The sequence below is a fragment of the Cyprinodon variegatus genome, unplaced genomic scaffold (assembly GCF_000732505.1).
Source record: "Cyprinodon variegatus isolate N-32 unplaced genomic scaffold, C_variegatus-1.0 Scaffold5, whole genome shotgun sequence".
Taxonomy (NCBI): Eukaryota; Metazoa; Chordata; class Actinopteri; order Cyprinodontiformes; family Cyprinodontidae; genus Cyprinodon; species Cyprinodon variegatus.
In genome coordinates, this window is record NW_015150458.1 from 2,314,785 (window position 1) to 2,329,504 (window position 14,720).

General features: G+C 35.2%; 1 protein-coding gene across 1 annotated transcript in view; it reads right to left on the reverse strand.

Moving 5' to 3' along the window:
* Positions 1-14: 14 nt before the first annotated feature.
* Positions 15-14,720, reverse strand: part of csmd1 (CUB and Sushi multiple domains 1) — a 576,851-nt gene continuing 562,145 nt past the window's right edge. Inside the window, exons 72-74 of the mRNA XM_015374130.1 lie at positions 12,833-12,920; positions 12,484-12,610; positions 15-6,414 (exon numbers count right to left, since the gene is read on the reverse strand). Coding sequence (XP_015229616.1) covers positions 6,255-6,414; positions 12,484-12,610; positions 12,833-12,920 — 375 coding nt within the window. The 3' untranslated portion in view covers positions 15-6,254. The remainder of the gene's footprint in view (positions 6,415-12,483; positions 12,611-12,832; positions 12,921-14,720) is intronic.

Here is a 14,720-nt window from a genome sequence, read left to right on the forward strand (position 1 = left end):
ATTATAAACAAAATTTTATGCAAGCAATTGCCTTCAGACATTATTCATTATTCTGTTAACTATCCCTACTATGAAAACAGTCCAAAACAAGATGAAAGGTGTTTAGAAACAACCTTTTGAAGATTACCAAACATTATTTTTAGAGAAAATTAGTAGATAAACAGAATTAAAGGGGAAAAAAAACAAAGATTAGGAGTAAAGTTGTGAGAATAGTTTGAAGCAGAGTTATGTTTAAAAAACAAAACAAAAAAAACAATACCTCAAGGTCCTGGGTAATCGTTCTTCACTGTCAATGCAAGAATTGCAGAAAATTTGGAAACATTTTTATTTTGGCAAGAGGACATTTTTTCTAAGAGTAAAAAAGCTTAATGTGCTGAAAAGAAAATGACCCTTAGAATGGTCTTGGAAAAGGGTCAGAGTTCATTTGGGGTGGAAGCTGGATGGGGAAAAGTACATGGCTATTCTGCAAGACAACGCTAAGATGCTGCAAAGGATTTCAGGACAGCCGAGGGATTCATTGTCCAGAAGAGTCAGCGCTCCTGAACATTCAGTCAGAGCTGTAATGGTTTGATCAAAGCATATTCATGTGTTTGAATGGCCATTGTGTAGACCTAAATTCCACTGAGAAAGTGCGTCAGGACTTACAAATAGCTTTTCAAAAGTGTTAAAAATTGCTTTTCAAAGATACTTTTTTATCCATTCTAATGGACATTGAACCAAAAGAACTTCAAAATTAGTCTGAGAATGTCAGGAGCTGTTACAGGCATGCCATAAAAAAATTGCAGCACTAATTGCAGTTTGTGCAATCGTCCTGCAAATTGCAAAGTCCTTACCCAAGGGAAACAAAATATGAATATGACTTTTTTTTTTTTGTAATGTGTATGCAATGTATTGATATTCTTCTTTTCAAAGCTTACAATATGTGCTACTTCTTAGCCTGTAACATAGAGACCAAATGGAAAAAAAAGATGTTGGTGGTTGTAACTTTACAAGAGTGAAACATATTAAGAGATATAAATATTTTGGCAAGGCACTACATGATGTCTAAAGGAAAACAAAAATAATGAAATTCATAGCAAAATATCTGATTCACATGAATGCATATTTTTCAAGGCAGATAAAACGAGCTTTGGTTTTAAAACAATTGCAACAAAATTTAAAGAAATAATTGTGGTCTGAAGCTGAACAAAACCAATACATAACAAAATCCATATCTGCATCCATTAACATTTTTGTTAATATGGCAATAGAAGTATTAACGGTGTCGTATCCTTCACTGTGTTACTGTCTAAAGTCTAAATCAAATCTAAATGTGCAAACTAGTCTTTTCTGAGTCTAAATGATCAAAATCAAGTTAACAACTGTTTAAACGGCTTAATATGTAAGCCAATGTTTTCTCCTGTGAAAACATGCACAAATCCAAAGTGTTCAATGGCTACAACGAAAATAAAGCATTTTTCATGAGTCATAAAAAATTGTACAATAATCCCTTCACTATTTTTGTAAAAAATTAAATTAAAAAATAATTAATTCCTACAAATTATAACCTCTGTAGTTGGTGTTATTGTACTGAGTCTTCTCTTACTTCCATTTAAAAGCAAACTTGTTGGCTTGATAATGACTTAAAATGTAACTTATTTTGGATGGTTAACAGAATTTTGTAAAGATGAAATCCTCCTCCAAGTTAATAGGCCCTATATGTCTTCAAACAGATTATTTCTAAAATATCTATATGGGTCCCTGTTTTTCTGACCTGCATTTCCACTTCCCTATCTGTTGGATTAGGCTAAGAAGTGAAAAATACATATTTTTTATTATAATGATAACTTTCAGTTTATGAGAAAATGAATGTAATTATAGACCATAACGTGAATAGTGAGGTTTTTATCTTCTCATATAGTCTACTTACTTTTAAAATTAACTGAGCTCAGAATCCTTAGAGGAATGTTTCAGAACTGTGAGGAAAATCTTTTGTGATGAAAAAATGAAGTCAAATGGCACACAACATCTGTCACTACAGACCTGGTTATCAAGGAAAATACTTGAGCGTTATAGCATGAAAGATCTTATTCTGACATTCAAAACACTGAGCTCAGCATGCTTTCAAGTGCCCTTATAGAAATATTATAATGACTTGACAGTTTTGCGGGAAGTTCAGTGTCTGCTAAAATGACATTTTGGATTATGCTGTATTTTTGTGGCATGTCAGATCTAACCTCTACAGTGCAGTAACATTGTGACATGCCTTAATAAACAAAATACCCTAAATTTTCACTTTCAGGCACACTGGGAGATCGGATCTCTGTCTATAATTATAAAACTAGACCTTTTAATACGGTTTTGGAAACCAGCCTCTAATTTTCAGGCTCTATTATGCACTCTTGACTCCATAGGAAATCTGCGCTGAATTAATCAAATCAATTATAACGAGAAGCACAGAAAGCTCTTTTGCAATTAAATAAAAAGGAGATGTGGCTTATGACTGTGAGCAGACGTTCCACTGTTTAAAGATGATGTGTTTATTCCTGCATGAAGATACTGAATGTGTCATCCGTCTTTCCAAAGAAAGAAAAGTACCGTTCTTATTTTTTGCCTCTCCTTGTATAACAATGGTTGTTTTATATACGTCAATAACTTCTATCTTTCCATCCAAATCACAATCTCATTTGCAGCACTCAGGTCTGGAACAGAGCCATTTTTTACTTAACAACCTGAAAACCACAGAGTTTTGACAATTTTCTCATGCAGATGTTTTGAGTAATTGAGTTCTTCAGAAAAATCAGTTACTATTAATAAAACTCTAAACAAAAGTTATGTACGTTCAATTAGAGCAGAGGTTACATAAACTTTTCTTGATAGGTCCCCCACTTTGCATCTTCCAAGGGCATCTAAAATTGCAATTATACATTGCAATAAAATATACTAATAGTTCCTGGAAATCATAAAACTACCACTTTTAAAGTGTAATTATTTTAAATTAAACTGTCCGTTGAAATGCTTAACAGAATTTGACATCACTATTAATATTCATTTTATTTAAAGACATCTTAAAATGGATCCTTTACTCATTTTATTTCTACCATGTCCCCCTTGCAATTATACCGGGCCCCACCACTTTGGGGACAAGTGAGTAGGAGGATATTATCTATTGGAAGCTCTCCTCTTTGTATCTCCCTACTCTATATACACATGAATGAAACCTTATGTTTTTTTGTGTGAATGTGCTTTGGATATTAAAATAAAAAAGCATAAAATATACTAAAACATGAGACTTAAACCAAATGCTAGATGTGTAAAAATCATCTCAGAATGTTGTTTGTGAAGCATGAAGCAGACCCTGGAAACAACAAATGATATACATTGAAAGCAGTTAAATATGCTTCCTTAACCAAGTGCAGCATCTTTGAAAAATATAAAAGTATTTTAAGTAAACACTGCGAGAAATAACAAGCTTGTTGTCTGAAACGGAATTTTCTTAGTTCCTAAAAACAGGGATGTCAGAGCAACATTTTGACTTAAAATTCCAGGAAATTGAGGGGTGGTGATAGTTAAATTTACCCTTATTAAGCTTGTTTATTTGTTGCAGTGATGATCCAGCATTTATAAAGAAAGATGTGACATGTGGTCTGTGAGGTATTTCTTTAAAAAAATATGGGGAAATTGTTGACAACCCTAAATGTGCATGTTGTCTTTCTTATGCACTAATTAGATTGCAGACCTTTTCACAAACTAATCACAAACTCTGTGCTCTTAAAAAGGCTGCTGAAAAGAGACAATGTGCATCATGTAATGTGTCGAAAGGATGTGCAACAACAGTGGTGAAATGGGACTGGTGCCTTTTAAAGATGGTTAGAGAAAGGGTCCTTTCTGAAAGCTAATTCTCACAACCACTAATTAAAAAAAATGTTAATTTATTCTGTGCAAATTACTTTTTCCCGAATAGAAACTGCAAGTTAATAAAATTATCTTTTAATGAAAGTGATGTTCTCTGGTTGTTTCTTTGACAAATTACATAGTAGCAAGTAAAAGCTTTCAGAAAAAACAAAAAATGGACATTTCCTCTCATGTTTTAGCATCAGAAATTGTTCCCACCACTCTGGTTGGCTAGCATGTAGGGCAACAAAAAAAAACAACTGCTAATAGGGAGCAAGAGATTTAAAATGTGTATTTACAAAATACTGTAACCCTGTATTTAGTCATATTGTATATTTTAAAGTTAGACGCTTCTGAATTAAAATTCTCTTTTGAATGACTCCTTTATCAAACTTAGTTTTGTCCCAAAAAATCTTTTCATTCCCTTAACTTGAAAAAAAAAAAACATTAAAGAAACAGGAAAAAAAAAAAAAAATCAACAGAAAATAACACTAGTGCAAAATTTGTGCGATTCATATAAACTTTATATTCAAGAGTCTCCAGCAGCTGTGATTTGGGAAGTCCCAATGAGCCGTTGGTTTTTTTGAACATATGAGTTTGTTCATCAGTATCTTCACTGAAGAAAAATGCCAGAAGAGACAATTAGAAAATTCTTGATGTCTCAATTTCCACTCTAACACGTCCACGTCTCCTTTAGTAAGCTTGACTGACAGCAGTGACTAACTGCACGATTTTGTCTGTGTCCATTTGTCCTGTTGCTGTCAGTCAGCCAGTCTGTCTGCAAATCGGTTTATCTTATTTTGTATTTTGTGGCTGGAAAGTGTAGTGAAGAAAAGGAATCAGTCATCTCATGGCTGATGGTCTGGACCAAGGTTACAGGAGAACAAATCATTTCCTGGATTTGGGCACAGTTGATTGCAGCAGTTGACAATCCTGACAGCTTATTGCCTCCAGGTTTCCACTTGTTAAACCACCAAACACAGAACTGTGGTGAGTCCAAGACAAAAAAAAAATGCTTGATAGTTGTTTTACAAGCTTCTGGAAACCGGTCCATTGTCTGCAAACAGTGGGCAACACAATCTACTGTTTATATGATTTAATACTGCCTGCCTATTGTTACACCTTCTGTGTAGGGCTCATATTTTTAATTATCACCTTCTTATGACATTTGAATTTGTAGAAAAAGGATATGACTTGGCGTAATTCTTCGTTTTTGTTTAAAAACTTTGGAAAACATTGTTTAGAAAGGCCTGATTTGCTATGTTTTAACCTATTCAGATGCAGTGTACTACAGTGTTTTAATTAAAGGCATAAAAGTGTTAAAGTAATGACAATGGCAATAACTAAAGAAACCGTTTTAATATCTGTCGACTAAATGTACCTAGCTCTGTGATTGTCCTGCTTGTCGTTCACTTTCTAAATAGGCTAAAACATTCTCAAAAGTATGTGAAACTCCCACCTTATCCTGCTTTATTCCCAAAATGTCGACCAGGTTAAAATTAAATTTCCTTTAAATGAAGTGGTCTGGTTGATCATATCACTGCATTTGGTTTAAAGAGTTATGCAAATCTGTGGAACCCACACAAGGTTCTAACACAACAAAGGCTGTAAAGGCTTCATTATGTCTGGTAAATCACTTCTTTCAAATACAGAATGGTGTCAGATGAATTTGGTCCAGCACCAGTTGTTATTTAAGGTTACAAATGGGATTCATCTAATGCCTGGACGGGTATGAGAGGTGGACTTTGTCTATATGCTTCCCCTGGAGGTAAACCCATGCATTGGTCAAACCCATATCTGGCCTGCAGCAGGGGACTACTTAAGCATTTGCCACTGTGCAAATTTGGCATGGCAGACTGGGCTTCTATTGGAATTAACTTTTGCTCATGTGGAGTCAGTATTAAAGACCCAGAAGATCCTCACTGCAGAGGCTTTTCCATAAGGTAGTTCAACCTCAGAAAAGTTGAAAGTTAATAAACATACTCTGAGTGGCTGTTCAACTATCATATCCTCTATACATGCTTGAAATGCAACAGTGTGTTAAAACAGTTGTAGTTGAAGCGGTAATCTACTGACATCAGCCTTTATATTATTTGATGAGGTAATGTTTAACTGCCTTTTTTGTTGGTGTCAGCAATCTTTTCTCTTTCTTCCTCAGACCAGAGCTGAGTAATGCCCTCATACTGTAGGGAAGTGGAGTAGAGCCGCATTACTGTAAAGATTATGCTGGCACTGCACCCGCACATTACACAAAGGCTGCTCATGGTGACAAGTCCAGATATTAGGTTTGTTCTTTTTTTTGGGTGGGGGTAATGCCACTCAGCAGGTTGCCACATGGTGGTGCCATGGATCACTTTACAGGAGGTGACAGGTTTGTTGGACTACACCACAGTGCAGACTGTGTTCAGGGTGGTATCAAATCGAACTGCCTTAGCCTCCGTTGGCTTCATGTTGGTATCATACATGGGATTTTCAAATGAAGCTTGACCATTGGAGCTCTCATGGCCGACGTAGCCATTGAATTGGACCTTTGGACGGGTCCTGAGAAAAAAAGGAGAAATTACATTGTATTACGCAAGTGAAGATTCTCAGTCATCCAGGTCATAGTCATTCCAAAAAAGTAAAAAAGAAAAACAATCCACGGGACTTTGTTTCAAACTTCCAGTGGATTGTTTTTCTTTTACTTTTTTGTAATGACATTGTATTACCAACCGTACTTCATGTGCCAGCAGACATTATAAAAAACATTTAGAGAAAAAAAAGGCAGTGTAAAAGCATAAGTTAAATAACAAGTTGACAAGCATTTAGGTAAGGGTTGTCCATTATTGTCCAGAAATTAATAGACAATGCGAAGGTGTTAACTGTCCAACGTCTATTCATTTCTAAAAAAACGACACGTCAAAGGGCATTATCTCGTTTATACCATGGCCACTAAAAAAATAAATAAATCAGACATCAATTAATAAAAGCTTAAAGTTTTATTCCACTGTTAAAATTGTAAGTTTTCACAAGAAGCTGCTGAGAGTACGATGTAATGATTTTTGTTTTGACATGTCTCCAATGTAACCGGCTCTGGCCACAAAGCATGCAGCTTGGTCGGACATAGCTGTTAGTGCCTTTTGTCTGCTGTTGCCAGCTATTTGAATGGCAAAGCAAGTTTATTTATATAGCGTATTTCAATGGCAAGACAATTCAAAGTGTTGAACATGGGGGAAAAAAAAAAGAAAGGTACATTACAGTGCTATAAAGGCAACACAAATAATTAGGGAACAAAAAAATAGTAATAAAAATAAGATCAAGTCAAAGATCACTCTAAACAAATACATTTTTAATCAAAAATTTGGTTTTTTAGCACTTTTACAGTTTTCTGGGAGTTTACCTCATTTTAGTGGAACATAAGAACTAAACAGTACTCCTTCCTAAATGCTGCTTTATAGGTGTCCTGTAATACTTCTGAAAAGACACCCGGCAGCTAGACAAATTAAGTGTTTGCCCAGATCATGGTATAAAAGATAAAATCCCAAACAAAACAATCACTGTATAGTATAGAACTTTAGTAAAAGAACTTAATTTACTCATTTGAACCCTTTCTGTAATATTTATAATCTAGGTTTGCAGCTTAGTGGCTACCAAGTGAACATATATGAGATAATGAACCTAAGCCATTCAGCAAACATTCTTATGTTTTTTGACTTAGAATTATTTCAACAACAACTTAAATCAAAATGTGAGTAGTTTAAATTTGCGAATACATAATATATACTGTCATATCCACCTCTTCTTCTCTCAATGCTTGGTTATTAAACCAACCTAAATAATGACTCCCTAACCCTATTATATCATAGCTGTAAACATGAAACAATTTTGACTTTTCTGGAATTTTTTGAAAGATATTTTTTGTAAGTCTAAACATAGGCCACTTTTATAATAGAAACATCTGCTTGGTCTAACAATGGCTATACATTCATGTAACATACATGTATCATGTCTACATAATGTCTACTGCATGTGCACCCTTAAGAAACTTTGTATACACAAAAGTAAATGTTTTTGAAAAGATAAAAAAAAAAATAAAGGACAATGTTTTATATTTGGGGAAGTAAAATCAGCATTGTAGTAATGATAATGTCAATATTTACTTCCATCTATAGTGTCAGAATGTAAACAATGGAATTGCAAAACATATATATCACCTGTAACATGAGAAACCAGGTCACGTTTAAGTCATCTGATCACATTAGCAAGGGATGCTTAAATGTTTCATGCTCTACTGCCTTGATTTGCACAGCATGCTCTCTATAGATCCTTTAATTTCACAGGATTTTCAGGAAGATTCATTAGTTCAGGTATAACTAGGCAGTGCAAAGCTCCTTAGCCAGTCATAAATGAGGACAAAGGTTTAAAGGTATAACTTCTAGCTTTGTCGCATGAAACTAAATCTAGCAATATCAGAAATGCTGTGCTGAATTTATTCCATATTCATTTTTTTAATTACCTGACTTTAAATAACTGTAAAACTTTATTATGAGAAAGTTACAGGTACAATATTGTTGAAGCAGCAACACTGTAAACCATATCTAAATACTTCATGTGATCTTGACGTTTCTCATGGTTGTAGTTCAAAAAGTGTACATGTTTTCGTTAACGATCAGTAAGCCTTAATAGGATTTTTTTTTTAAACAGATTTTATACAGAGGTCTTATTGAACACATGAGACAGAGAAGCACACATTCCTTATTTGTCTGTTTGTTGCAGATTACATTTTGAGATAATCAGTTCCTATAATCCAGTTAGATTTAATCACTTACTTCTACACCCTGTGGAACTGTTTGCAGCAAGGAATGCTGCTGCTGTTTGATTCTGACCTCATTAAGAGTGCGTGTATGTGTGTGCGTGTGTGTGGGTGTGGAAATCCAACCCTGGGGAGGCACTAAGCCTACCCTACATGTCCAAGCCATTATTTTACAAAACTGCACACATCAACACATAGCATGGACCTCCCTGCATAGCAGTAGCCTAAATCACTGCACCAGTCATGGCTGTAGGTGCAAAAGTTTTATTTCATCAGGAGAATGAAAAATGGTGCACTTAATTGCTGTAACATTATTACAGATACTATATAGACAAATGGGTCATAGCAGGAAAAACTGCAGTACACACTCAAACGCACATAAAGACCCCCCTGGTTCCTCATTAAGCAAATACTTTAGATCCACATGTGAAGTATTCATCATTTTTTCTGCTTTCCATTGTAGCAGGGTAAATGCTAAAAGCATGCCAGAAAAGTTTCAACTATGATGAAAAGCAAGGCTAAATATTGTATGGGCAAGCATGTGCGTATCAAAGCATTAGCGTAACTTAATTTACTTACAATTTGAGGATATAATTTGATGATATCATGCTGAGACATAGATGACAATGAGACCAAAGACAAAATAAAATGCAAATTATAAAGCTTTGCTTTTTGGAGACAGTGGGGCTGCACAGCTTCAAAAAGTGGAAACTATTTGCTCTTAATTTATTTTTTCTTTCTTAGTGAAAACATTACCCCAATTGCTGATGCATGGAGTCCCAACATTCTGTCTTAGCTTTAACATACATTTATATACTTTTTTTTTTTTTTACTTTCATATTTGCATATTTTTTTCTTATGGTTTAATTGTGCAGCCCTACTTAACAGCATGTAAAACAGTTTGCAAACTAAGAAGAAGAAATGGGAAATTTGAGAGGATGTGGCGGCGGGCGGGGGTCTGGTTGCTGTTAGAAACCAGATGGATGACAGGTGCCAGTCTTACCTGCCGCCAGGTCCCCAGGTGTTTTTTGGTCTCTCATTGTCATCTGTGTCAGCAGACAATGTCCTGCATACAACCATCAGCTTTAATATACATCAATTTGAACTACATTCTGCAACTTGCAAAGGCTTTAAAAAGCAAGGACTTCCTAGTTTCAACTAAAAATACTGGTGTATCTCAACATATTATATCCTCAAAGATTGAATTATTTGTAATCTTTTTAAATAAAACTACCTTTATAATTACGATATTAGTTCAAACAAATAAAACTTATGCTTAAAAACATAAGTGTTATGACTGTTTTGCCCAGCAGAAAATAGGCACTACCCACAAAAACGGGTGTAATAAAAGTACATTGCTAAACATGCTGTAGACTCAGAGTGCTGCATCCTTGCATTTAGTAAATAGTTGAGTGGAATGAAAAGGTGTAGGAAATAAAGAAGTTTAATCACACCATTCAGAGAACAGTGAGGAAAAGCCTCGCCATCAACTGGAGTCAAAAGCCATTTTCACAAAACACATCAAGGTGGGAGTAAGGCAATAGTGAGGCGTATATTTCTGTGTTTGAATTCAGTGGCTGCTCCCTCTGAAGGCCAGATTTGTCATCAACTTAGGTGCTAGCACGCCGTATATTGCCGACATAAGCAGCCTTCTTTTGGAATAACAGGTCCAGTGTATGTTTAGGGTATTCCCATGGTATCTAGTGATTCAATGGGAGTCAAAGTAAGCTGACTGCTCCATGCTCAGACGAAAAAGGGAAATGGCGCCAAACAGTGTTGAATATTGCAAGTGCAGCTTAATATAATAAAAGTATTTGAATAATTCTGTTATACATTAATGAAAATAGTTAATTTAAATGGTTGGTCAGTCAGATATGTTTTTAATTTTGGTTTATTGAAAGGCTTTATCTGTCCCTTAGCAAATGAGTCTGAATGACATTTAAGCACAGATTTCAATATATCTGCAGTTTGGGGACCATAAACCTGATACCTGTGACAATAATACTGCCGCTGAAACTCCTTAAAAATGCAAGTAGCACACAAAATAGTAGTTCGGCATCTATTCTGTGCCTGCTTTGTGAGTCTGTCTGTCATGGTTGCTAGGCGTCAGAGCTTACGCTGAGTAAGGGAAAGTGACAGTTTTGGAAGGCTCGACCTGTTCGATTCTATAGCTGGACTCTTCTCCCTCCTTATTTTCAAAACTTTTAAAGCTTAAGTGTGTAATTTTCAGCGACATCTAACGTCCTGCAGACCGCAGCAACATGAACATCTCCCCCCCACCGCTTCTCCCCCCCAACAGTACGGCGAGCGTTACGGGACAAAATGTCTTCCATGACGTCCGCATCACCTACCTTCTCAAGTGATGAGGTTTGTTTACATAGATAATTTTACAGATAGTATTTCATTAGTCTGTGTAGGGTATAGATTTCATGTAGACTTAAGATAATAAATATATGAGCGTAATGGGCGATCTCGCAATCACTAGTTTGTTGGCTCTGCGCTGCCGTAGCGCAAAGATGTCTGCCTCCATGGCTGCGAGACCCGCTCCTATGTAATTATAAATAACGAATTCTAAGGCAACGCAAATATTAAGGTTAAGAGGCTGAGCTCGTAGATGATGATAAATAACATAGTTATGTATAATATATTACATTTCTGACTGTATATCCCTGTAATTATTACACACTGTAGCTTTAAAGGACCAAGTTCAGGTAGGTTACATTCTTAGACGCAGCCGCCGAAATCAAACACAGCAATGTGTTTTGTAGAAGAACCAATAGGGAAATGGGGGTAGATGTCATCTTACCCCATCAGCTAAATTATATGATTGAAAGCAGACCTGGATGACTGTGGAAGCGATGTATTAATGTCATGTGGTTTGTGCAACTGCACAGCTAAAAGATTTAAAGGCATAAACAGGAGATGGAGATCATTTCAGATGACCAAAGCAAGAAGGTGAGACATAGATTTTACATTCATTGCTACATCTTTTTCTAAGATATTACTAGGATATGTCCAATTCAGATTTTATGTATTTACTTCAGCAGGCCAGAGGTTTTTAAAACAAAATTCCTGTTGAAGTGGTTTTATGTACAATTCAAATCTTAGAGTTAGAGGCCAAACACATCAAAACTGCCTGAAATAAAATAACTGTAATGAATCAATTTTTGATGTTCAATTTGTAAATTGATTAAGTTAAAATCTATGCTGATATATGAATATGCACCTTTATGTTGTTGATGTTTAGGGGACGAGAGTCTGCTTCACTCAAATCATGAGTGCACCTGAACTGTGCAGCTTCTCCAATAAAGATTCTCTTCTTTAATACATTCACTTAATGTTTAAAAAAAAATTATATGTATTTTAGATCAGACAAATGTCAATAAAAAAAGCACCTTGCTTTTTAACCATACTAGGGACTTTAGAAGAAACCCCCAAAACAATTTGTTACTAAATTCCAAAATTAAACCCAGTCTAAGTCTTTGTTTAAATGTTTTCTGCTTTGAGCTTTAAAGCTATGTTTAAAAATAGTCATAAATTATAGAATGATAGAAGAGCAACAAAAATAAGGTCTAAAGAGAAAAAGCAAAGTTTAGCTGTAATATCAATCTGATTGAACCAAAGAAATAAGTCCATTGGAAACTAGAAGGATTTAACAGAAACATAGAGAGGAATTCCAGCAGGCACCTTTTGCTAGGTGTTTACAGAAATAGAGGACAAACAGCTGCTTTGTATTCTGCTCTGATGCTGGACTGCTATTATGTTTTTTTTTAACTTGTGTTTTTCTCTGAAGGATTAACATTGAGAGAATAGCTTACCTGTGCTTGTAGAGGTAGAAGGCAAACCCAGAGAGGATGAGGGCAAAGAAGGGAACTAAAATGGCTGCTGCCACAGAACTACTGTTTGTGTAATGGTTTGATGGATTCATCGCTGTTGTAACTGGACCTAAAGTCACATAGAAACAAACCAACATAAACATACACCTAAACGCTTGATACAACAAGTGCTTTACATTAGTTTTCATTGCAATCAACCTTTTATTGTTTTATGATTAGTTCTTCACTCAATTTATTACAAACTAGGAAGTTTTAATTATATTGTTTTAACTCTTTACTTAATTCCATGGCATTTGAAATAGAGAGTGTCGGTACTACAAAGCACACTCACCTTGCCTCGTCAGAGAGAACTTGCCAAAATCTTTACTGTGAATATGTCCCTGGTAGATGAAGGTCTTCTGGTCAGACTCTGCAGTGACCTAAAAAGTACAAGAGGGTTAAGATTGTATGAAGATCAGTAAAAAAAAAAAAAAAAAAAAAAAAAAAAAAAAACGCAACAAATACAGGCTTTTTTGTTTCCCCTTTTTTTTTTTATATATGAACAGTTTATTTGGTGATATCCAACCATCATACTTCTCTAGAAAGAAATACATTCTGTGTCCCCAATACCTTCATGTTTTGGTGTTAAATGTATAAATTGAGCTCAGAACAACACAAATGAAGTTCTGAAGAAACTGGCTGAACCTGGCAGGAAAATCTACATATGAAAGTGCTCGGTACCAACATAAGACTTTACTCACAAAGTCAAATAATGTGCCAAACTTCTAGCAAATTTACTCAGAAATGTTTTGGTGGAAATCCAAAACATTTAACCGAGGTCATTACATTTAAAGCAGTTCTAAAGAACTGCCCCACACAGTAGACATAAGCTGTGTTGTTTTTGCCTGAAGGAAGACAGCATTTCCCACGAGGACCAGCGCATAGCGTGGTAAAATCCTGATCTCCCCCACCTCACTCAACTCATCAGCAACTGATATGCTGAGTTTAAACCTTTAAAAATCTTAAAAATAATGTTACGTTTGATAACTTCACAGCAAACATACATATAGATCCCAGCATGAAGCTGTCACATGGCCAGAAAATCAACCCTTCACAATTTGCATGATTATACAGTCTCTCAGGGAAATGTATCCTTATTAAATGATGAATGGGGAAAGTGACGTATGCCGTAAAGCAGTCTGCACATTTGTTTTAGGGTTGCATGGTAGGGTTACTGCCACCATCCTCAAAAGTTGCTTAGTGCCGGAGAAAGCGATACAGATATGACAGAGGTGTCATTTAATCAGTTTTATGTCGACATATCGTATAATCAAAAAAGTTATAAAAAATATTTTATGGAGGTTGAAAAGTAACTTAGTGTTGGGTTAAAAAAAAAACCTACCAAATAGTCACAATGTGTGCAACAATCTGAGGAACAAAGGGGAAAAAATCCTTTTCCTTATGTCTCTGGACAAATTTACATAACTTCAGCAATCTAAAGCTTGAGTTAAATTTAGGAAAAAGAAAGATCTAACTTATGAGTCCTGCATTTATATAATCAATTTATACATGGTGATGTAAAAAGATAACAAATGCCTTAGTGATTTAGATACAAAATAGCTGTTTTCTAAAAAGTGTATTTTATTGCATGCTTTTAACTAACTTTTCTCTCTTTGTATCCACTACCAACGCTTCTTGGAGGGACTCTAAAGCATTTTACCCAGCTTAAAAATCATCCAAAACCTGACAACCTTCTGTTTTTCTTCCATCCTTCACCACATAAATTAATAGTTAATTAGAATGAGTGATTACATCCAAAAAATAAATAAAGATATTAGAAACTATGCAAGCCACAAAAAATTACCAAGGCACAAAGTTCCGTATTACAATAGCTAGATAATAACTGAGCCCAGGTTTGAGGCCTGCAGAGAGTTACATGCTTGAACAATTGCTTGGTGAGAAGATTAGGTTCCTGGAAGTCTTGGCTGCATGTCTGGGCCACTCATGGTGACAAGAAGGTAAACTCAATCATTAACTGCTGCCTCTATGACAGAAAGGCAATTACTAACTCCACAGCAACCGGTAAAGTGAGAATTCAGAATCCCCCCCAATTTTTTTCCATCAGAAAAAGGTGTAATACTGCTCACTGATGACATTTCATCAATAAAAGCAACATATTGTCTTTATAGGATAAAATCACATTTACTTTTTGTTATTGTTCAAATCTCTTTATATATATA